This window comes from Rhipicephalus microplus, chromosome 10 (genome assembly GCF_043290135.1).
Source record: "Rhipicephalus microplus isolate Deutch F79 chromosome 10, USDA_Rmic, whole genome shotgun sequence".
Taxonomy (NCBI): Eukaryota; Metazoa; Arthropoda; class Arachnida; order Ixodida; family Ixodidae; genus Rhipicephalus; species Rhipicephalus microplus.
Genome location: NC_134709.1, coordinates 44,466,810 through 44,490,625, shown reverse-complemented (window position 1 = coordinate 44,490,625; position 23,816 = coordinate 44,466,810). Strand labels below are relative to the sequence as shown.

The 23,816-nt window shown below is 43.3% G+C and overlaps 1 protein-coding gene across 1 annotated transcript in view; it reads right to left on the bottom strand.

The window, feature by feature from the left end:
* Nucleotides 1–23,816, bottom strand: part of Sara (Smad anchor for receptor activation) — a 37,032-nt gene that overhangs the window by 1,629 nt on the left and 11,587 nt on the right. Inside the window, exons 4-14 of the mRNA XM_075875573.1 lie at nucleotides 20,979–21,078; nucleotides 16,331–16,494; nucleotides 14,905–15,085; nucleotides 13,731–13,787; nucleotides 12,826–12,894; nucleotides 11,019–11,326; nucleotides 7,362–7,488; nucleotides 5,603–5,685; nucleotides 3,383–3,616; nucleotides 1,821–2,083; nucleotides 406–552 (exon numbers count right to left, since the gene is read on the bottom strand). Coding sequence (XP_075731688.1) covers nucleotides 406–552; nucleotides 1,821–2,083; nucleotides 3,383–3,616; nucleotides 5,603–5,685; nucleotides 7,362–7,488; nucleotides 11,019–11,326; nucleotides 12,826–12,894; nucleotides 13,731–13,787; nucleotides 14,905–15,085; nucleotides 16,331–16,494; nucleotides 20,979–21,078 — 1,733 coding nt within the window. The remainder of the gene's footprint in view (nucleotides 1–405; nucleotides 553–1,820; nucleotides 2,084–3,382; nucleotides 3,617–5,602; nucleotides 5,686–7,361; nucleotides 7,489–11,018; nucleotides 11,327–12,825; nucleotides 12,895–13,730; nucleotides 13,788–14,904; nucleotides 15,086–16,330; nucleotides 16,495–20,978; nucleotides 21,079–23,816) is intronic.

Sequence of the window (23,816 nt, the reverse complement as noted above, 5' to 3'; positions counted from 1 at the left end):
GTTCTTGAGAAAGGTGCTCTCAGTATTGCAATAGGTAACTTGCTAAAATAAAAGTGAAATCATCCTTCTGTTTAGTAATGCCTGAAGTAAGATAAGGGCTATAAATCAGATGAATGGAAGGTAATACTTTATTTCAGAAAGCAACTGCGGATGATTCCGTGTTACATGGCCATCAACCCAAGGTTGGCGGCGACCTGTGTGGCCCGCTCCACGACCCTTAACTGGACGACTGGGTCTGAGCTGGTCAACACGGCCTCCCAGTGCTCAAGAGAGGGATCATGCATAATATCCACCGGCGGCGGCACTATGCTACATTCCCAAAGTATGTGATCATATATATCAGAGATCTTTGGGAAAAACTAATGTCCCGTGGCAGATGTGAAATAGGCTGGTACTGCTGCTTACCCGCCCCACGTTGGTCCGCTGTCGCAGGAAAGGAGAAAGAACTCCGTCCACCGAAGACACAGGCCCCGAGCGCAGAAGTCGGAGAAACCACGCAGGCGCACACCAGTAACCCCCTCCAGGCTGCGACCATCTATAGGGCTTCGTACCCTGCAACAGAGAATCAGTAAAAATGAATTAAGAAGCAAATCTGCTCTATCACTGTCATTTCAAACATGGCTGCATTTGTACAGTTTAACCTAACTACAACAGAATCCCAATGCATGAAGCAAACGTGAAAAAATTTATATTATTGCCGTGAGCACCGAGTGACACCCTTGTTTCCATTCCAGGCACTTCTGTATATTCCTAATATACGGAGTACCACTCTCTTTTTTAAGATATAAATGTTTTTTGCCCTTACACCTCGATATGGGTATGTCATTCTCGATTTTTACTGCATTCGGATGGTAGGTTTATTTTTTGCATTTTTTTGAAAACACGTCAATGAGGTTCTACTTTGATTGTCTTATTATTGTAAAAACAGTGACTAATGCAAAAAAAAAAATAAGGGGACATTTGACGGAGCAACGACCCTCGGCACAAGCTTACTGAAAAAAAAAAAATTTAACATATATACACAAACATAGCTCCTTGCCTGGGCCATTCAAAGCCAATACACTCAAAGTACTCGGCATAACTAGGCACTGTCATTGGAGCAGACATACGGATGGCAAAACTAAAATGTAACCAGGATAACAGGCACGAATCTGCAGATACTCATCCACTATCTTAACAAGACGACTTCTTTGTCCCTGAACGCCGATGGATTGCTGGTTAACACGCTGTGATCTTTCCTTATTTGTTAAAAAAAATGTCTCCGTGATCTCTCTCAACAACCTACCAAGGCACCCGAAGAGTATGCCTGCTTAATCTAAAAGCAGCAAACTAACAATCGAGATGATGCACAGACAAATGCAAACGTGCAAAGCCTTCCAAATTCAGTACAACCCCTTTGAAACATGCACAGAGCACCAGTCCTTTTCCTTAACATGAAGCATTTCTTATAAGCAGGGTACTATGTTCTCATTATCTGATCAATCCTTATTTCAGGGCAAGCACACTGGTGTCTCTAATACAGTGTCTTTTATAAAGGGGTTTGACTGTAATCCTGGTATTTCTAAGTCTCTTCGTCCACATTAGTCACTATGTTAGCCACAATAAATTTATACCAACTCAGCCAGTATTCCATCCAACATTATTATTTTATGCGGAGATTAAACTTGAAAATTTTAAGAGATTTGAACTCTCACAAACTTCCACTACTCTCCCACACTGCCAACCAACAGGAAGTGCTGCACTTAAATCACGGTAAGCCAAGTGGCAAAAGTAGACAAATCTACAACTGTCCACAAATCCACGAAGCCAGCATCACGAACCCGGTATTCTTCGGCTGGTCGTCCTCCGTCCAGATGACAGCGATGTGGCCAGCGTCTTCGCCAGGCGACGCAGGAACTGCCGGAACGTGCCAGTCACGCATGGCGCGCAGTGCCGTCCGCAGGCTTCCCATGCTGGCTGGCGAAAGCTGGACCAGCACGCCGTCTTCCACGACGCTGTGCTTGGCTTCCCCCGGACCCTTGAGGGCCCCGCTGAACACCACGAACGACGCCCCCGTGCATTCCACGGAGCTGCCAGGACGTGCCTGGCCAACAAAAGGACAGGCTCAACGAACAGACAACTTGCTCTCATTTAAACAGCGGAGGTAATTGAAGCTCAGAGAAAACTACCTTGGCCGTGAATGATAATTATCATCAATATAAATGCAATAACCACACCGGCACGCACTTTCTTCATCTTGTTATACCGGCTTATATGCTCTAAGTGTAGCAAACTTTAGAAAGTACATGTCACTACTAGCACTGTAGTGAATGTCATATCATGCTACTATTCAAAGTTGCTTCCACTGTCCTTTGAAACAAAAAGTATCACAAATTACATGCTTTGTTTCAGTTTTAAAGAATACACCAGTTCTAGTTAGCTCGGCAATGACTGATATGCCCATTTTTTTTTTTACTATATGTGATATATACTATTCGAACTTGATTCAAAATTATTATACCAAATTCCTATTCGCTTCGAATTCACTTAAAACCTAACTTTACTATTCACACATGCCTAGTTTAAACACAACTATAGAATAAGAGCTCCATATATATCATATCGGCATCCAGATTACAGTCACTCCGGAGATCAGTATAGATATGTTTCTGGAAACCCGACATCGGATACCATTCCGAAATGACCCACTCTCATCGGTGTTCAACGACAGCATAGTGTTAGCTAAAATTAAGGCAGACATCATCGTGGGCAAGTGGAATGCCGTGCAAACAAAAATATGCAACTTTCTGTTTCAGCGCTTAAGTGTTTACAAATACGGTAGCGCCGATTACATTTAATTTTATTCTGCTTTTTTCAAAATGATGACAGCTCTTTTTAGATAAAGCACCTAAATGATGGATTTGCTGAATTGCAGTGAGGATCTTGTACTCCTGCCGTGAACCTCTCCATTAGTGAAACATACCTATTAAGAAGAAGAAAGTTTTTGCTTGCACTCGTTTTTCCGGACTGCCGGATTTTCTGGACATTTTTGCGGTCCCTCGGGGGTACAGGAAATCGGACTAGGGGAAAGGTGCTCCTTGCATCGCACCTCTTCCCTGCGCCACTATAACGCATTCCCACTAGAGGGCAATGATCGTAAACTTAGAGTTTATGACACGGTCATTTGGGTTTTATCAAGAGAATAGTGAGCGATTTCAGCTGACTGAAAATTAAATTCAAGTTCTAGGCTGTATGCTATGCTATAATGTTAGGCTCACTTGTTCTCAAGAGTTCTGATTACTGAACGGCACCGTTTTTTGACCGTGCTAAAACATTATTGCAGGGCCCTTAAGCAGCGAGGCGAACAGTGCGACAGGGAGCCGAGCTTTTCCAGGCAGCTTACCTGGATTGCCTGAGAGTGGTAAGTGCCCCCTTCGGGTGCCTGTACACAGACGAGGTGGGCATCTGCCTTGGGGCTCATGTTTGCCGCCAGGGCAAGCACGTGCTCGTTGCCGTCCAAGACGCGCACCAGGGCATCGTATCGGTTTCGTGGAACCCGCACCATTGTCTGCCGCCCCTCCAGGTGCACCAGAAGCCCCGACAGGTTGGCCAGCTGGTACTGGAAGTTGCGGAAATCCTAGCAGGGTGCGAGAGAAGGACGACGGAAGGCAAAGGGAGCGCACTGAAGGCTTGAAACTTGAAAAAGTGTTCACTGTGTGGATATTTCGTGCTATACATAACTGCACATACCGCTATGTACGACTTTGCAAAGTTTTAACTTCATAGCTGCAATGAAAAGCAAACTTGATGATAAATCAAGTTAAAACTGCAAAGAAAAAAGAAAACCTAGCGCAGTCCAGTGCTTGTCCATTCTGCTTCTACTTATGTTCGGTTCTCCACATAGATTTAGCTCAGTTTATCCTCACGATTGCTTCTCAATACATTGCGAAAGTTCGTGCTTGTCCTGCCTTGCCAGTGCTTGTCCTGTCCACTTCTCATACTTATGCCTTGGCAGTTTCACCTACTTATGCCGGGCAGTTTTAGCTCACTTTAAGTGTCCTACCAACTAGCCTCCAATGCACTTTATTTGATGATGATAAGAAAAAAATGTCTGCATTGCCTTTGGGGCTCCTGTTTTTAAAAAAAAGCTGTTCACGATTACCAACTATTTGGCAGCTCCGAGAGATTGTGTTCTGATCGGCCAAGCTATATAAGCGTGATTTGCGCCGTAGTTGAATAAGTGACAAAAGCTGAAGGAAGCCATCTGGCATTTGTAACAGCAGTCAAAGAACACAAGGTGAAGCACTGCCGTCCTCATTTACTATCGTAACTCACCAGTCACATGACGTGAGAAACTGCAAACACTTCGACGGCTTTCCTCAGAAAGTAGTGAAGCACAGAAAGCAGGAATGTAGGCAGAATTATTATTTTTTTTTTTTTGGGGGGGGGAGGGCATTTTTTTGATTTCGGGAAGGAGGATGGGCACTACCTTGAAATGGTCATTTTTCACTCTGTATGCCACTGTGAAAACAATTTCAGGGGGAGAGGGGGGGGGGGGGGGGGGGCACGGGCTTAGTGGGCCAATGCCTGGCTACGCCACTGACAGAAAGTGAAAAACAAGCTGTTGCACAATAACCTAATCAGCAGTCCACTAGGTGCAAAAGCACTGACAAGAGAAGGAACGTTTACAGTTTGCATCAAATGTCACTGGGCTGCAGGAAAAAAAAAAAAACGATGGTAATAAGGGCTAAGGAATCCAGTGGCTTAAGAACGCAGCTTGGTATAAAGAGCTGCCAATTCCACCATAATAGTACACGCAAGCATTAATGTTATGCAGGATTACCGTGTACGGTCAGAAATTACCGAAAAATTCTTGTTTTCCTCTGATCACATAAAATTTTGGCGCTCACTGAACTACACGTGACAAAACACACACCTTGTCAAGAGTGCGATAAATCAAGGCTATGCAGTGCCTTTGGCAATGTCGAACATAAAATGTATAGTTAGGAAATACATAATGGCGGCATGCCCTATTGTTGCATCGGCAAAACCAAGATCTATAAGTCAAGCGTAGCAAAAGCGAAAATTGGGCTAATTGTTTTGGTTTGACATTAAAAAGTGCAAAAGACGAAAGACACAGAAGATGTGATTGTGTTTGCACTGTTTCAAAATTATTGAAATGTCACTAGTTTGACACATGCTATCACACTACAGATTGATAAAGATTATGTTTAGTTTTGCACTAATTTATTTATTCCATACACTCAAACCTCATTGTAACAAAGTCACATTTTACAGGAATATAAGTTTGTTATATTCAAAAATTTGTTATGAAGGTATATTTCTAACACTATGTCTGTTGCAAGACTATTCTCGATTTACTTCGTTATAACTGATATTTTGTTATATTTGCATTCATTATATCGTTATTTGAGTGTATTAAACAGGGAGGTAATGCAATAAAACTTGCTGTTAAAACGAATCCAGATACTTGAACTGCTGAGCAAAATTTGTGCACGACTAAGCCAGTGGTGTAGAAGAAAAGAAACACTTTAGAAAAAAAGAAACTCTTATGCGAGTTTTCAATAGCTACCAAAACTGCAAGCAGGTGAGCCTCACTCACCAGAAGGACTGTCATAATGGTGTGCCCGATTTCAGAATATACAGAGCGACGTCCACGAACGCTGACCATTGGGTATGGGTACGCTGCATGAGAACAATGAAACAGTGAATAATACCTTTGTCACACTGCACCTGCAATATCATTTCTTGTGGATGACACTAGGCGTTAATGTCATCTTTTTTGCTTCTACACGGGCACAGCGAATGACATTCCCACCTAAAGACATTAACCCATCAAATGTGTTCACTGAACTCATAGAACAAGATCGACATCTTAAAGCAAGTGTAAATCATGTTCAGATTGTTGTTAGCTCGTCGGTAAGTTTTTAACGTGCAAAACGATAGTGGAAGCCATTTGTGTTGCTATATTTTTTTCCCAGACTCTGACTTGACACATAGCGCCTCCTGTCAGCCGTGTTTACACATGCTCGCTCTTGTTCTCGTGCAGTGTCGCAGCGTTAGACTGGCCAGTACAGAATACCACGTGCATGTCCGACACCAGTTTAGGGAAAGCGTTTTCAAACCAATTTTCCTTTCTTGGGAAGCACAACAGTTCTCTGTCATTCGCTGATGAAGTCAAAGCCAAACAGCAATTTTTTTTTTTTGCTCGAAATGAACACAGACAAAAAGCACACAGGGCATAGATATTGAACCTAAAATCTAACTCCTTTTAAGGAAGAATTAAACTTGACTGATTCAATACAAATTAGATACTTGATTATTTGCTATTATTTACTATTAATTACTGAATGATGCAGAAAAACAAATTGCCACATTTTCTTATTAGGATGTAATATCCAGTTTCTTGAAATTGTGTTGTGTGAATTTGACACATTTTTGCACAGCCAATCGTAATTTAGACCTGAAGAGGAAAACACCAGTGCCACATGGGCCAAAGAAATGACATTCGGCATTTAAAGCACTAAGTTCCTGAATGTCATTTTTTTTTCAGCAGAGCTGCAATTTGTTTAATTACAACAGTGCTTGACCAGATGACGTCGATAACAGTTACTTTTGAAGTTCACAATTATAAACTAATAATAGAATATAAACAGCATTTTAGAACAACTCTAATTTGCGTTCACAGACAGTGAAATGTAGAACTAATAATACTATGCTGCCATTAGTTAAGTTTGCTCTCATGTTTAGAATGTTCCAATTGATCACAGTAACATTGGTCACAAGAAGTGGAATCCGAAGCCCAAAATCTCCCATGGAACCTGTCACATCAAAGCTGTTGCGATTCTGAAGTGAATTTCGCTATAGTGAAACTGGGAAATCGCATCAGTGGCAATCCAACAGACGAAAACGGTGACTTTTTGTCCACTTCCAATTCATTTCTATTGGCATCAATATGCTAGTTAATTAGCAGACTATAGCTAAAGACAACAATTAGCATCTTCTGTGCTATCCCTAGCCTGTTTGTTCAATTCTCTTCATTGAAAGGAGAAACACATACACACACAAAAAAAGACAAGCTGGTTGCCACAAAGCAATAAAGATAAGTGGACTCTCAGTAAACAAAAATCTGTTAAACGGTACTGCTACATAAATGAAACTGCCTCTGATAAAACTTGTTTCATACTTGAATGCTACAACTAAGCTCGTCTCTCTACAAACAGAACTCCTGTTGAATGAAACAGATTTTCCCGGTCCCTTAAGGTTCCATAAAATGAGAGTCTGCTGTATACAAGTTCTGTAAATTTGTACGCACATAAACGAATCGAAAGCAAACCATTAGCTTTTGCAGGGGCACTCACCTTCAAATTCGGCTCCGAGCCTCAGCAGAAGCCGAAGCGGCAGTAGTCGTGCCCAGGGCAGTTCCATCCGCTGGAGCAGGACGGCGCACAGCCACGGAGGTCGGGGAAGGACAAGTCCGTCCAAGCACTGAACAAATGAGAAAGAGAAAAGTAAGAAAAAAATAGATGCATTGATCATCTCTTCGCTGTGGATATTGATTAGCTCACCAGTTCCACCCAGCATGTTGCTAGACACAATCTCCACAGTGTTAGGTTCTGCACTCGAGGTCATCAGTCATTTCACAAAAGTAAGGGCTGCCATCCTCCATGTAGCAAAAAAACAAAAATGCCCTAATTCAATTTAGGCTAGTTGTGTGTCTGATCCAAGAACTTTCAAATGAAGGAGTATGCATATATTCGAATAGTGTTTGCCATTCATTTCACACTGGAATTTTCCCTATATTCGAACTTCCCGAAGACAAATACAGTCTATGTCCGATAAAAAACGACCCCTTCAAACTTTCAGCATGCTTCTTCTCATTACTCTTGCAATGTGGCAAAACTGCCTTCCAGGGTCATTTACAGTCCGACTTCCTAAAGACAGATTTAATGTTTCATTAAAAGTGGCCCCTTCAAATTATTGATGCTTCATCTAGTCACACACACACGTATTTCGGCAAAGCTCCCTTTCAGGCTCCACTACGGTCGCAAATATATTGATTAAAAAAATGCTGGTTCATACACAGAGATGTGAAAGAGGTGGGGGCTCAATTAATGCTATTTTGGATCTGATATTTGGGCAGGAAGTCCAAAAAATCGGACGCCAAAAATTTTTAGCCTCCAAAACTTAAGATGTTCTTGTATATTGACGTGTATGAGGCAGATTCGGAACTCCTGACTCTGAGGGAGCACACCCTTGTTCACCCCACCTGCTGGGCTTCCACAGAAGTTGAAAGAAGAGGAGAGCCTGAGGAAATAGCATCCTTGCCTTTGACGTGTGAAATCTTGCCTCATTTCGCATTGGCTCATTCCTGATAAGACAACTATGAAACACTATCCTACCATCAAACTAGCAAAAAAAAAAACACTTTCATGTTGCTATCTCATAAAAATATGCTTAGGAATTCTCTCCAACTGCTTTTCTGCCATTGTACATCAAAGTATTCTAAAGATATTCTAGAAATATCTGAGAAATATTAAAAAATAATTCAATTGATTTGCACTCACACTTGAATATTCGAAATCACTTTACACACCAGAATTATGCTATTCACACAGCTCTAGTCAAAAGTGCTGTCAAACACTGCCCGAATACCTGGGGCGCTGACATGCATTCAGAAACTGTGCTGCTTCAGCCTACCCTTCAATGCTACTGACCACAAGTACGTCCCAGCTATCAGTTTTTCCTTCGTTATGTTTGTCACACTATTTAAAAATTTCCAGAACCTTGAATAACTTCACCTGTAAATTGTGTCTGCAGTAGACTGCCATAACTCAATAACTAGATTGAGCCAAATCAATGTGAAATAGCTTGCACCTTTTTCTGCAGGCGGACGCAGAGTTCGTCAAGTGGTTGTTCCCCCCTTTAAACCAGTCCTGCCTCCTATTTTTTGTGTGAAGGGGACAATGTGACGAAGGAAAGGCGACAGAGGAACCCACCGAAAATTCTAGGCAGTTCCACCGTGTAAAAACCATCGGACAGTCAAGTTGTCGCCCTTTTTGTCAGACATTACACTTTGCTCTTAGATTTTGGCAAAGCTTTCACTTAGGACTTAGTTGTTTCCTTTTTGTTCAGGTTAAGCCATCTGGATCCTATGCACCAAATGTGCCAATTCATGGCTGCCCTGGAACATTATGATAGCATTCCAATGTGACCGTGGCCTATTTCCCCACTTTGCCAAAACGTGTATAGTATAATCTCAATTATCCGAATTCGAAGGGAGCACGCAAAATATTCGTATCATGTTGAATTCGTATAAAACCAAAAACAAGTTAAAGCTAATCATGAAGATGAACAAGAACTTTATGGGGGTCAACTACTTTTTGTTGAAAAGAAGTCCACGATGTTCTTTTGAACTTTCCTGCTTTCATCACCTCTCAATAAAGTGCCGCGGTTTCCTCGCTCATGCTGCTGGCACTAAGGCGCATTCACACTTGGCACCAAAGGGACGGAAAGCAGCAAAACGTATTGGAAGTTCACTCGCTTTGTCACTTAAGGGGGAACACGGGTCTTAGAAGGCCAAAAATCGCAAAAAATCGACTTTTTGAAGCTGACATTTTCGAAATCGGCGCCTATTTTTGCATTTATCCGAGAAGTTTCTAGCTTCTCGGGTCATTATTTCTGGTGCAAAATCAATTTATAACATCCCTGTGAGACGAATGTGAGCGCAAATTGATGCTAAAATCGCGCTTTTTCTGCGCCAAACTGTTGCCATTACACATGAGCTATCGTGTTCATCTACGTCTCGTTTGGAAGGGTCGTTCTTCATCTTCAATTTCCCGCCACCGCTCGCTCACCTTGCTCATTGATTTTTTAGCAAAAACGCGTCATCGAGAAGCACTAGCGCGCGATTCAATTGGCTGCTTGGGGCACGTGACCAAATTTAGGCATCCGATTGGCCAAAGGGCGCTTTCGGCGTCTGCTTCACCATCGTGACGCGCACGGACATGTGCCATTTTGTCATGGTGCTACTGACTGCTTGATGATTGATTGATATGTGGGGTTTAACATCCCAAAACCAACATATGATTATGAGAGATGCCATAGTGGAGGGTTCCGGAAATTTTGACCACCTGGGGTTCTTTAACGTGCACCCAAATCTGAGCACACGGGCCTACAACATTTCCGCCTCCATCGGAAATGCAACCGCCGCAGCCGGGATTCGAACCCACGACCTGCGGGTTAGCAGCCGAGTACCTTAGCCACTTAGACCACCGCGGCGGGGCTACTGACTGCTTGCTGCAGTAAAGAAGTTCCGTGCTACAGTAATTTGTGAAGCGGGTGTGGCGGTCGTTCGTTCGCTGTGAACTTCGAAAAGATCCCCGCTATGGCTCAGGACAACGAGGATAACGAACTCGACGCGGTCAAAGGCGGTCGCCGAGTCACCGGTGTAGGCCTAACTCACGTACGAGCCCGTTGGTTGCCGACAACGTTACTGAGAACGGCTGTGTTTTGCAGCCTCATCAGTTAGAGGACGGAAAGTATAAAAAGCAGAAGTGAAGCTACCAGAGATATCAATCTTTGTAGTAACGGAACGGAAGAGCAGTCTTATCGCTAAACCCGCCGATGTTGTGGTTCCCCCCGCCTGACGAAAGGATCTTGAACTGCGCGACGGGTCGTCAGAGTGGAGTACGCCGCGCGTCGACCAACAACAGAAAGTCAATCCGTTCGCAGTGAACTTGCTCGCGGCCCTCGCAATGGAGGCTACTGGCAACAGGTAGACTGCTTTTAACGACGTGTTCGCAATGTTGTCGCGATTTCCGCTCGAAAATGCGACAGTCGTACGTGAAAAGGAAACTAACACCTCGGCACTCGTGTAGCCTCGAAATTGATGAGCGAGAGAGCAACTTTGGTTCGCGACACTTACGGGTAACTTATGTAGATAAACCTCGTTGCTAGCGTAAAAAAAGGCTACATCACCCAGAATAACTAGACAGCATCGACAATTGTGCACGCACCTGTCCCATGTGGGGCAGCAGGAGGAATCCACCATGGTCACTGCTGCCGAGCACTCCTTCGGGAAAGGGCAGGCACTGGAACGCCCCCACGGTCGGCAGCGTTGTCACTCCGGGGGGCACCACTCCCACCGGCCGGTGGCCGCCCGTGGCGCCGATGCCTTGAAGGGTTGCAAAGAGCCGCAGGGCGTCCCGAGGGAGCTGCGATTCCCCCGGATTTCGCTCCAGCAGGAACACCACCTCGTCCAGGCCCAGGGCGCACAGGCCGCGGCTGCTGAAGTTCCAGCACTGCCGCTTCCTGCCACACTCCACTGGACATGAAAAGAAATGGGAAGTTGAGAAACGATGAAGCGAAAAGCGCCGCCGACAGAGCTGCGTGCCTCAGTGAGCCGTCATGCCTACTGCAGAGCAAGCTGCGACTCATTTTCGAGATGTTTGCACTGTGCCGCCGCCATCGTCATTGCTGTCACATGGTTCGCAAGAGCACTGGGGCTAGTGGAGAATGGCGACGCTGACGATGATGCTAAGGGATCATGATGATACCTATGCTATTGCTTCCAAATGCATGCGCTCAGGTGCTGACAGGTTTGCTGTACGAGTTGTCATCGCGTGGACCATGCTAGGATGTTTTTTTTTTATTTAGCTAATAAGCCTTGAATTTATTTTTTCAAGCTCTTGTGTGCCTGCTAAAACAGATCTCACTATTACCACAAGGTATCACTATTGCTTTATAACCTTGAGACCTCCTTCTGCACATTTTCCTGTGCATCGCTAATAATTTATTGGCTGACCCATGACACTTGAACTGTAACACCACCTAAACTACTGGCTCAATGAGATGGAGGTCATAAGCACATCTGTGCACTGCAGCATCACAATGATGCATGGTCATCATGATGAGCAATGAATCGCAAGCACCGAGGCAACAAGCTCCATGTTGTTGCTACTGCAAAATATGTCGAACTTAAAAAAATTTCCATGCAAAAATTTTTGAGAATGACACTTGTAAAGTAAAGTGTTTTCATAATGAAAGCTTTTTATCTTAACAAGCAAGGACTCGACTTTTGTCAGCCATATTGATTGCACAGTATTGAGGTGTTACGAAAATTTTGCCCATCGTTACACAAAAATTACATGACACTAATGCCATTCACTTCAACTTTCTTACAGAAAAAAAGGTGAAAGCGCAAGCTTAGAAGGTTGGCAATCTGCTGTCTTATCTTTTACAATACACACCATACCTTACCCACCTGGAGGTCCAAATTTATCGGTGGTGTTGTAGTTGTGCACGAGTCTTCGACAAACATGTTCCAAATTTTGCAAACACTGCCACAATAGCAAAGTTACATGCAGGTGATGATATAAATAAGGCCCTCGCTCGTTTTGCTCTTTCTTTCACCGCATTCCGTTGGGCGGCTTGTCTCTCCTTCTATCCGAGTGGTTGTTGCCATGCGAAGAAGAGTGGTGAGCAAGCATACGTGCTCACCACTCTTCAGCAGACAGACAAGTTCTTCTTATGAATGACGTGTCAAGGCGTGAATGGTGACATCACATCCAAACCTGGGGATACCGAAAGGCTCTGAAGAGTACAAGGGACTGTTACCACTTGCCATACATCCATGGCTTGTAGCACTTCTGCGTTTTGCGCTGTTGATCATGGCGGCATTCTGAACTCAACGTGCACGTTCACTTGAAATGCTAGCAGAATTATCGTAAGTGGTTTAGTTAAGAAGTGCTGCTTTGCGGGCAGGATACAGTAAGCAATGTACAGCAGCATACTGTCAGCACCAACGGTACGAATGCTGCCTACCTGTGACAATCTTGACCAGCACGTGCAAGTTCCTGGTAAGTGCAAATGCCACAGGCTCCACATTGGGATCTAAAAAAAAATCAAAGAGAATGACCGCACGCCATTTCATTTCAAGCACTATGTAACAGAGATTCAGTCAATGGGCTTATCAGGCCCATTGCATCGGCAAGATGCGTATGCAAGTGCAAAAGCTTAACCAGCCCACTTATAAAGCACAAATTCTATCACAGGCTAGATTTCTTGAATGATTATTTTCCACAATTAAAGTATTACGAACTAATTATAATAAAAAAATAGATACTACCCTTGCAACAGTTCACCCGCCCAGTACACAACCATTCATTCTACTATGGCAAATTTAATGAGCCTCAATCATTTTGAAACTTAATACTGGGCTGAAAATGCAGATTATTTAGCTTGCTCCTTGCAACGAAGACTTTTTCAAGCACACAAGTGAATAAAGTGAAGGCATCTTAAAGCCTATTTTATAAAAGCTCATCAACTGGCATTTCATAAGGCAAGAATAGGTGGTTCAACTATACATTGCAACACACTCGTTTCGATGCGTTTCACTGTCAATGAGTAGCCGATGCAAACCTGAGACTGATATTATTAATAAAACTTCTTTTTATCATGATCAGTGCTCCAAGCAATGCCCTGCCCACTTCACCACCAGGAGTGCACTGGCATGAATGCTAGTTGGTAAGCGAATATTAAAATTAAGTGAAAAGAATGTTGCGTTATAAAGCTCAAAGCCTATAAAAGAATGAGCAATGTACTCATCACAGCATTTCAGAAGTTTACGTGCCATATTACTGCACAATATGCTCGTACAGGGCAATCAAGAATTATCGCTTCCTATGTGAAAAACACAGCACATATGGCAAATGTTTGTTCCGGCTTACCTTGGAGTACAATCATTAGGTCATTCTCGTTCTCAAGCTTCAGATCTCGCTGTGACACTGCAAATCGACAATACTTTATTACTGCTAAGCTTCAAAAATCGTCTGCAAATAAGAAGATTAAGATTATCATCAGGCTTAACACTTCTTTACTGCTACGTGTAGATGCAGCATTACAGTGCAGAACCAGAAGATAATAAGGTTATTAGATTTCCTGCGTGACTGCAGAAAACAGCAGTGTTGATAGTGCAAGATGTTTATGGTGTGGTTACCGGGTTCTCCAGTACATCTTAAGATAATTATCAAAGCACAAATAACATGGCAAGAAGTGAATGCAAAGCAATGCAGACAAACACAAGGCTTCCAACAACACCTAACTTGTCCACGCGCACGTGCGTGATGACACTGAAAAAGTCGCATATACGAAGAAGAAAAAGAAAGGAAAAAAAAGTGCTCAATGTCACGAGGCACGTGATAAATTTTCCTTGTACATGCCATCCCTCCCTGCTTCGCTTCCAGTGCTTTTGTCAAGACTAGAGGAGAGAATGCGATTGCATTGTATGATAAATCTTTGCAACTCCGCTCGCACTGGACAGATTGCTAAAATTTTTGCGGCGTTAAATTCGTGAGGCAATAAGCTCATTTCGTGACTCGATTCCATGGTTCCTTGAAAAAATGTTTCAGGGCCCCTTTAAAGTTACAAGAAATGGTCTTTCATTGTCAGAGTGACGCCAAATACTGAACTTTCAAGGATATAACTTGCCTCTGCATATAGCCCTCCCCCCTAACTACATCTACATAAAAAAATGCATACAGCCTCTAGCACATAACCCGCTCGCTCACTTTTTAAGCACATATTCTCATTTTTTGGTGTTGATTACATCCGTGAAAATGCCGCACATACATTGGATATTACAGCAATACATACTCGTGCACATCAAGACACATTACTAATGTTTCGGTGTACACTAGTGCACATGATACATGGTACATATTGCGGAGCATATATTACCAAGTCATGTGTAGTACTTTTTAGAATACGCAACAAGTTTTTTATTCCACAGCCCAATAAAAAAAAAAAACACTTTTTGTACATTCCACCCTTCGTCCCGAATGAAAGCAGGTGCAATCGGTGATCATCAGTTCTGTACCCCAGCTAAAAATGCACAGGCCTCACCGCTGAGTGCCACAGGCGGTAGGGAGCCCTCAATATCAGACAGCACCACTCGACGTTCTTGAAGCAGGCTTTCGGCGGGCCCATCCCGGCAGCCCAGCTCCCGAGGTGGGGCCGGCATCGCGGAGGGCATCACTTCGTCCGACAAGTCACCGCCGGGTCGTATTCCATCTGAGAACATCACCTGCAAACCGGGCATTAGTATGAAGTAGCACTTGTGAAAAGTTCAGAAAAATCAACATTGTGCAGAAATATGGAAAACTGTTAGACAAGCTAATGCTGCACATGGGGTGAAGGAATTTTGATGACATAACTCATGACATGACGTTGCTCAAATGTGCAATGACGTCAAATATGAAGTAACGGCACAAGCATTCGGGCTGTGCGAAAAAGGAAAAATAAAGGTGATGACAATAACAATTAGGTACCATCCAACACAAAGATACTTTCATTAAGTGTATCTGATAAGACCAGCCAAACTGAAACAAAAAAAAAATTCACCCGGCTTTTACTCCTCTTCTTCACTAGAGAAAACACCAAGAACGTCTTTCTCATATCTCGTCCTATGACACATTTCCTCGGAAATAGGAGTCGGCTACCCATTAGGATATGATGCCACGGGCCACTACATATGTCTTAAGTCAAATAACACGACCAGCGCCTAGCTAGGCAACCAGACAACAACTCGTGCGCAACTCTAAGTCTTAAGAAAAATTTGTTAACGGGCGGTGTGCTGGAGCCGGCATATCGACAGGTGAACTAGTCTTTTTCAAGCCTGCAACCAGAGATGACAAGCCCGCTTGTCAAACATTGGCAATAGCACACTACCCGTTTCTCTGGCTCCTACTTGGCTACTGTGTCATGACAGCAGCACCAACCGGGGTCGCCCACTGGCAGTAATACACGAAACACGTATAATTCTTATCACTAAGCTCACTAAGTTAAGTTCACTAAGCTTCGGCCTCTCAGCTTAGTGAACAAGGCTTGAGTGTGGAAGCCGAAACGTCTGTTATTATATTTTTTACACCTTCTTGGTCGGCATCCTGTATTCTTCTTTTTACAATGCCCTCACTTTCTGACCAGACAGGATTTCATTCACTTCTCGACTTCAATTTAAATTTTCTTGATATCTTGCGTATGCCATCGTGTGCTGTTCCTCCTGAAATGGGCTACCAGCACGATAATCATGGACATGCTCACTTTGTGAGCCCATGATTAATGTGTCAGTGCGCTGGTCACCTAAAAATAAATGCATAAAAAAATAAAAACTAGCATATTTCAAGCATCTAAGAACGAGAAGGTTGTACAGAAATGAACACACACGGGCTGGTTGACTCACTGCTATTCTGTGTCCCTTTGTCATGTCCTCCTCTTTGCACTCTCTTTTGCACAAAACATATCAGTGGGACACACGCTTCAGCTGACTGACCTGCTTGGGGGCCTCTCCATCTGGCCGCGGTCCCCGTCGTAGCACGGGAACAAGGACCGTGAGGGGTGGCGACTGCGCTGCTCCATGCAGTGGGGGTGGTCCCCGCGAACAGTAGGCCGCTGGATTGGCTGGGCTTGGACCACCAAGCCGCTCGACAGCAGCCACTGCGGGTGTCCACAAGCACGCATTGTTAATGTGGTCAAATACCAGTGCCTCACAGTTGCCATCTTTGAGACCAAATCTAAGATAAACGTAGGACTGCTAGAAGAGAATCATATTGTATCATGTATAGAATAGAGCCATGTTTCAAGTTGCTGTAAATTATTCCGATTCTGGCACTAAATGCATAAGTGGAGCATCAGAAATAAATGTAAATTTTTTTCATGCATGAGGGGGTGGCGACTGCGCTGCTCCATGCAGTGGGGGTGGTCCCCGCGAACAGTAGGCCGCTGGATTGGCTGGGCTTGGACCACCAAGCCGCTCGACAGCAGCCACTGCGGGTATCCACAAGCACGCATTGTTAATGTGGTCAAATACCAGTGCCTCACAGTTGCCATCTTTGAGACCAAATCTAAGATAAATGTAGGACTGCTAGAAGAGAATCATATTGTATCATGTATAGAATAGAGCCATGTTTCAAGTTGCTGTAAATTATTCCGATTCTGGCACTAAATGCATAAGTGGAGCATCAGAAATAAATGTAAATTTTTTTCATGCATGAGCACTCATGGGAAAGTAAATGATTGCTACACAGCTGGTATAGTCCAGCTCTAAGAGTGAAGTAGCCTGCTGAACTACATAAGCTCCCGTGCCATGCCCATTGCGATGAAGCACTGTTGCACCAATTAACTGCTTATCTTGGTGCATTTCAAGGTATTTGCAGACTGCAGCTAAAACCACTTAAATGATCCCAGATATAATAATCCATTGGCTCTAACGACCATATTTTACTACACCTGTTATTCTCCTACACTACCCATTAAAACTGTGCCCACATATAGTGAACATTTAAACATTTTTTAAAGCCTTCTATTTTTATAACGAACACATCTGACTTGGTCATGGTAAAATATGGTGCATACAAAGCAAGGAAAAAAAAAATTTAGAACAGGCTACTTAAAGCATGATAAAGGTGCACGCTCGAGCCTGCCCGCCGCAGTCTACTTGCGGCAAAGATATCGTAGACCGCAATGAGCCCCACACGCACATTTGGGACGCTGCAAGCGAGATCGCTGCATTTACAGGCATTTCTTAAGTGGCAGAATAGCAATGATGAAAGAAAGGGGAGAAGTGGGGGGGCCATTTTGTTGGAAGATCGCAGGCGGAAACATTGGCCGCCGCAATCAGCTGTGTGTGTGCTTTCGCAATATGTCGAAATTTCTCTGTGTGGGCTTTTACAAGGTGCCTTCAGAGCAACTGTCCACCGGCAGGTCTAGAAGTGCGGAAACAATGGTGAATATGGTGTAGCGATAAGGATGAAGTCAGCCGCACGCGAACCCTTCTTCCTTAACACCTTTGTGATGACCTCCCGTTATGCAAAACGGCTTTTCTGCCCTCTCGAAACACCACCCCTTCTGGGCCACCCAGTTGCCATTTAGAATCTCGCAAATGCTTTACAAGTGATTTCCCGATTTGAAGACGGGTAATCGAATGGAATCACACGTTATTCCTTATGCATTTAGTCAAACTTCAATATTGATCGCAAATGAGTCGTTAGTATGTTGAAAGTGATACTCTTCCGCTTCTGCATTGTGTATAGGCGGTACTTTTCCGATTTACTGTGCCCAGACGCACACATAAGTAGTAGATGGAGCTATATCACCACTACACGTCGTACTGTATTCTTTCAAAGTATGAAAACACTATGCAATAATAAAGGAAGGGTGTTTTAATTCTACTAAGTTGAAAACCGGAGAGGGGTGAAGCATGCAGTGCGCGCTAATGGCTTCCCACAGAAAAAAATTTTACTCTTTACAGCTATACTCGCCAGCGGTCTGCCAACGCACCATCACTGTGCAAATAAGTTTCAGGAAGTGGCATTTCAATAGATGGCTTTACTGTAAAGATGCATGTTTGTTCTCATTTTAGATAAGAAACTTGAGCGTTTCGGTAAATTTCGTCAAGCATTCTGACAACACCGCCAAGCCAAACAAAATGTTTTAGACAGTAATAATGAACCTCTAACTTATTATATGCATAGTATAGACCGGACTGCTTTACTCACCACTGGTCCACTAAAACACGACCACTTTGCAGATATTTTTCAAGGAGGACTGTTAAAAATCAATTGCTTTTTAGCAGAGATGCACATTTGCGTCTCTGGTCTGGGACAAGAAACTTGAGAGCCTTGGTAAATTTTGTTGGGGATTCTGATGCTGCTTCTACGCTAAAGAATGTTTTCAGCAGTAACAACAAACTTTTTAACTCATACAATATGCATAGTATAGACCGGATGCATAGTACAGAACAGTGATGAGCAGTGGGATTTGAACAATTTGTGGCTCACTCCTGTTTACAATGGACCGTGACGACATAACGACAGCAAGCCAAGACACTAAGGTTCTTTGGCCCTAAAATAAACGGGTGACAGCATAAAGATCAGCTGTCAGCTCTCATAGGGCAAACTTTTCTAGCGCTGTTCTTTGCATCTACGGCCGCCGCTGATAAACAAATCAATGCCCTCGAACGCAAGATGCCATAACTTCTAGATCGAAAACTATTCGTCACACAAAGACGACTAAGACGCTCAACTCGCCGACGCCACAATGTGCCGCAAAAGGTCTTTTGCATTTCAGTAATGGCAGAGACTGGTCGAGCACTGATAATGACTTCTGAGCAGTTGCGACATGCTGCCTTTGCGGAAAAGCATCAAAAATGAGCCAAGACGAGGTGGCGGCTGGCCGTGAATGTTCAGTTTTGACTAATTGCTGACAACCTTATCACAGCCATCTGAAGATATCTGTTCAACTGCGCTTGCGGCTTGAACCGCGTAGAGCGACGGCGGTACATGCAGGTCATGCTGCCGTCTGCAAGTTTTCTGCCGCCGCATCGTGAGAGGCATCTGAAGATATCTGTTCAACTGCGCTTGCGGCTTAAACCGCGTAGAGCGACGGCGGTACATGCAGGTCATGCTGCCGTCTGCAATTTTTCTGCCGCCGCATCGTGAGAGGCCGCTCGCTTGAGCGTTGCTTGCAAAGTTCCTGTTTTCATCGTGTTGAACGAACAGACAACTTGCCGCACCCGTGCACAATCAGGGGTGAAGCATGCACTAAGAATGTGCAAACGCAGGCATACATTAAACAATGAACGTCCTGGCATGTGACGGCAAGAACTGAGTGGGCAACGCACCGCATACAACTAGACAGGAATGGTGGGTTCCCCGTGGTGGCGCGGCACTTCAGTGAAACAGCGTCAGTTTATTGCAAAGGTGGTTTAATTCACTCGTGAGCACGCCGCGGGCATCGCTTAACACGTGAAAAGGCCTATCTTGTCACCGGACGGGTTGTGTGCAGTTATTAATAATTATGCGCTCAAAAAAAAATAGAGGTTTGGTTGCTAAGTGCACATTTTTAAGGGTGAGACTAAATAGAATGAACTACTGATATAACGACCACTTACAAGAGCACTTTCGCGTTTGTTATAAATGAGTTTGGCTGCATCATATTTACGAATACTAGACACAATTTTAAAAAATACCAATTCAGATTCGATTCGACTATTCGATTCAATATTTGAAACTGCCGAACATTTGAACACGTCTATTAAATATATCTGCCAGAAGTGCCTTAGAGGCCCATAGGAGTTGAAATTTAGACAGGAGTGTTGCCAGAAATTTCTTTCGGGTGAAGGGAGGTACATTTTCATGTTCCGCTGACAATGTCAATGTTCAAAGAGAGATTCACGTGGCAGGTTATACTGCAATAATGTGAGATGTGTAACGTGAAGTGGACATGCAAAACAACCACAATTCAGACTAATTGCAACACACAGTCAACAAGCAAAAACCTATTAATTATTAATAGCTTCCCATACTTTTCATTCCTGTTGTCTTCCATGTCGCATTGTTGCATGGAAGAAGCAGTCAAAGCTGGTAAAATTCGCTAATAGGCCCAAATACTTCAGGTGAGACACCCTAGCCACCGTTAAGTGGCAGTGACCCTCTAGTACCTAAATAATTTAGTGAAGAAGATACTAAGCATCATCTGAGTCACAAAGATATGTTCTGTTTCTCATTGTAAATCATTCCTCTGCTTTTGGCTTCCGAGAAGTAAGATAATCAACTCAATGCATAGATCTTGCGATTGGGTGTGCATTGCTTTTTTATTTTTCGCTAGCAAATACGGCAGGAATATTAAATTTGGTGGTGCGTTAGTTAAAATAGGACCAATGCTACAGAATGAAGCAGTGATGGTCAAGATATGTTTATTATAGCACAAAAATACATAATCTAAACAAAACAATACTTGAGATGAACATGAGCGGTTGAATAATGATTCTCACTGGAGCCAATGTTAAAACAAGTTCTCTTGTTGAAACATCTGCTTTAGTGGCACTCCTTGCTTGACAAGTCATCTCCTCCTCAAGTGCAGACCACGCTACCCCAACACGAAACTAAAACTGGAAGGCCAAAAGAATGAGACTTTCTTACCCCTCTGTAGAATGGTGAGGCAGGGAAGGCAAACACGGCCTTCCCGGTTCTCCAGGCAGGGAAGTGGTGCCTTCTGGTTGCAACACGAGGAACACAGCACCTGTACACAAAAACTTCGTTTAAAGACTATACCTGACATAGACGACCAGCCAAAATGAAGCTCCCATTGAGCCAAATTGTTAACAAGTCTTCAAGTTCTACAGTGGCAAAGCATCAGGACCCTTTTTTTTTTACTTTTATATTGTTTGGTTTGTAAAAGTTTACTGTTTGACAGACAACATGAGAAGTGTGAAGAACCAGTATGCAAAAGAACACTTGTGCTACATGACTACAAAATTAAAATGTGCTCCAAATAAGCAACCAGGAGACGTGTGGATCACATCATTTGAATGATCACCAACATCATTGGAATCATTAAAAAACAATAATAATAATAATAACACACCAGGCACAATAATATGTAACTCTATTTGTCTGAATTTATTGATTCCATATGTATGTTTTGCTTTAAAGGACATTCTAAATAACAAAGAGAGTGCTGCTTTGCGCCAGCCAAATTTCGAAAATGAAATAATGATAAACAAAGAATAAAACAGCTGTATTTTAACCCAAACCCAACCCCAGCATTACACATTCACATTGTCAAAGAACTAGACCTGAACCCTTTCCGATGCTCACATGAGTGCTTTTTTGTGAACACAAGCATATTTCCAACCTGCACTTGAATTCATATTGAAGCATTTGGACACAATGTTTATGTATTTAAGACAGTTCTTATGTACTTGCAATGCGTGGTTCCACATAGGCAATGCGCTGTTACACATGTTATACATGTTCACCAATTGTAGGTTTGTTTGTTGTGAGCTGTGCTGATCATGAGTTTGTAAGTACACCTGTATGTTGCTTGTCCCTTTTGGTTTCTATAAAAAGACCATTTTGTACATAACTGTTCCACAGTTCACAGCCCATCATCACACGTGAAGAACAGTCAGCCCTTTCACCAAAAAGCCGGGTACTAAATATACATGGACATTAGAAATTTTTGCCCTTGCCTGGCAGAGTGCGCTGCTTCTGCAGTAATTCCCAAGGCATAAAGTGAATGCTTAAAAAAAAAAAAAACATCAAGGGCACTTCTATACCACAGCTGCACCTAGAATCACTGTCATATTATCTGCAACACAGCTGGAAAAAAAACTTCTCTTGATTATTCTTTTTCTAACATTAAATGCAAAAAAAGGAAAAAAAAAACTTCTCTGTCTCCTTCGTTAGAAAAATAAAAGTTTTTTCCATAACATAGCAGTCACTCTTGTTTTGTTCCTATCCGAAACCTAGAGATCCTTTAAGCACAAACTGTGAATAGCCGCAGCGTTGGGAAAGATTGCTGAACCCAAAACTATTTTTTCAAGGTGCACTGGCCCTATCCCTATCAGTTCTGAAACAATGCCACATTCTTTGTAACCTGCATGAGTGTCGAAGTGACACAGCTGATAACATGTGCTCTCCAGGTTCTATACAAGTTGCCACATCAAGTCCCCCGAGGAATCAACCAAATGCCGCGCCAATCGGAACCATTAAAATTGACAGCCTCATCTCATCAAGACTTCACAACAGCAAACAATGACAAAGTTAAAGCCTAGTAAAGACAAACTGAGATAAGCATGTCATACCAGAATGAAGGAGACAGAATGAAGTAATTTAGTGAACCTCTTCACAGACTACACAGAGGAGACTAATAGAGCAGCTTCTAAAGTGAAGATTCTTAGACCCTGGCTATATTTGATGACAACACAGGGACAGACTGTGTGCGTGAAGCGTGCTCACAGCCTCCCACTTTTATTTTCCTATATTCTTACCCATAGGTAAGGTAGCAAACCAAACACTTGCCAGGTTAACCTCCAAAAAACAAAAACGTCTAAGTATTCACAGCGCATGAGCTCAAACATAATATAATACCATAACTTATTTTCAACTTTACTGAGATAACCACCAGCTTACTTGCACTGATTTCAATTAATGACCCCCGTACAGCTCCAAGTACAGGCAAATTATTGCAAGAACTGACAAATTATGAAAGGTACCTGATCTATTACGACTATCTAGTTTTCAGCAATGAGCACCGAAGCATGAGCTTAAGTGTCAGCTCCTTGCAGCTGTACAAACTGGAATCAGACCACTATATCTCAACCTCACAGTGGATGGAATGTGATAGCCAGGCTAGGCTGACTAATTGATTGATTGATTTGTGGGGTTTAACGTCCCAAAACCAATATATGATTATGAGAGATGCCGTAGTGGAGGGCTCTGAACATTTAGACCACCTCGGGTTCTTTAACGTGCACCCAAATCTGAGCACACGGGCCTACAACATTTCCGCCTCCATCGGAAATGCAGCCGCCACAGCCGGGATTCGATCCCGCAACCTGCGGGTCAGCAGCCAAGTACCTTAGCCACTAGACCACCGCGGAGGGGCTAGGCTGACAAAAGAAAAGTAGAAAAGTATATTTGAAATACATGTGTAGTTGATATGCACACAACTGGAAGCGCTTTGTGGCTTGCTGAAGCCCGAGATTCTAACACAAGTTGATGAAGCCCTGTGTGTATGTGATGAAATATAGATGCGTCCAGCACACACCGTGGTAGCTGAGCACATGAGGTGTCCAGCGCTGAGCTCGAGGACGTGGGTTCGACTCCTGGCCACGGTAACCCCCTTCCGATGGCGGTGAAACGTAAGAACATCAGCATACTTAGATTCAGGTATACCTTATGGGTACCTAGGAAGCCAAAATTTATTCAGAGCTTCCTCAGTATGAAGTTCCTTATGATAATACTAAGGTTTTC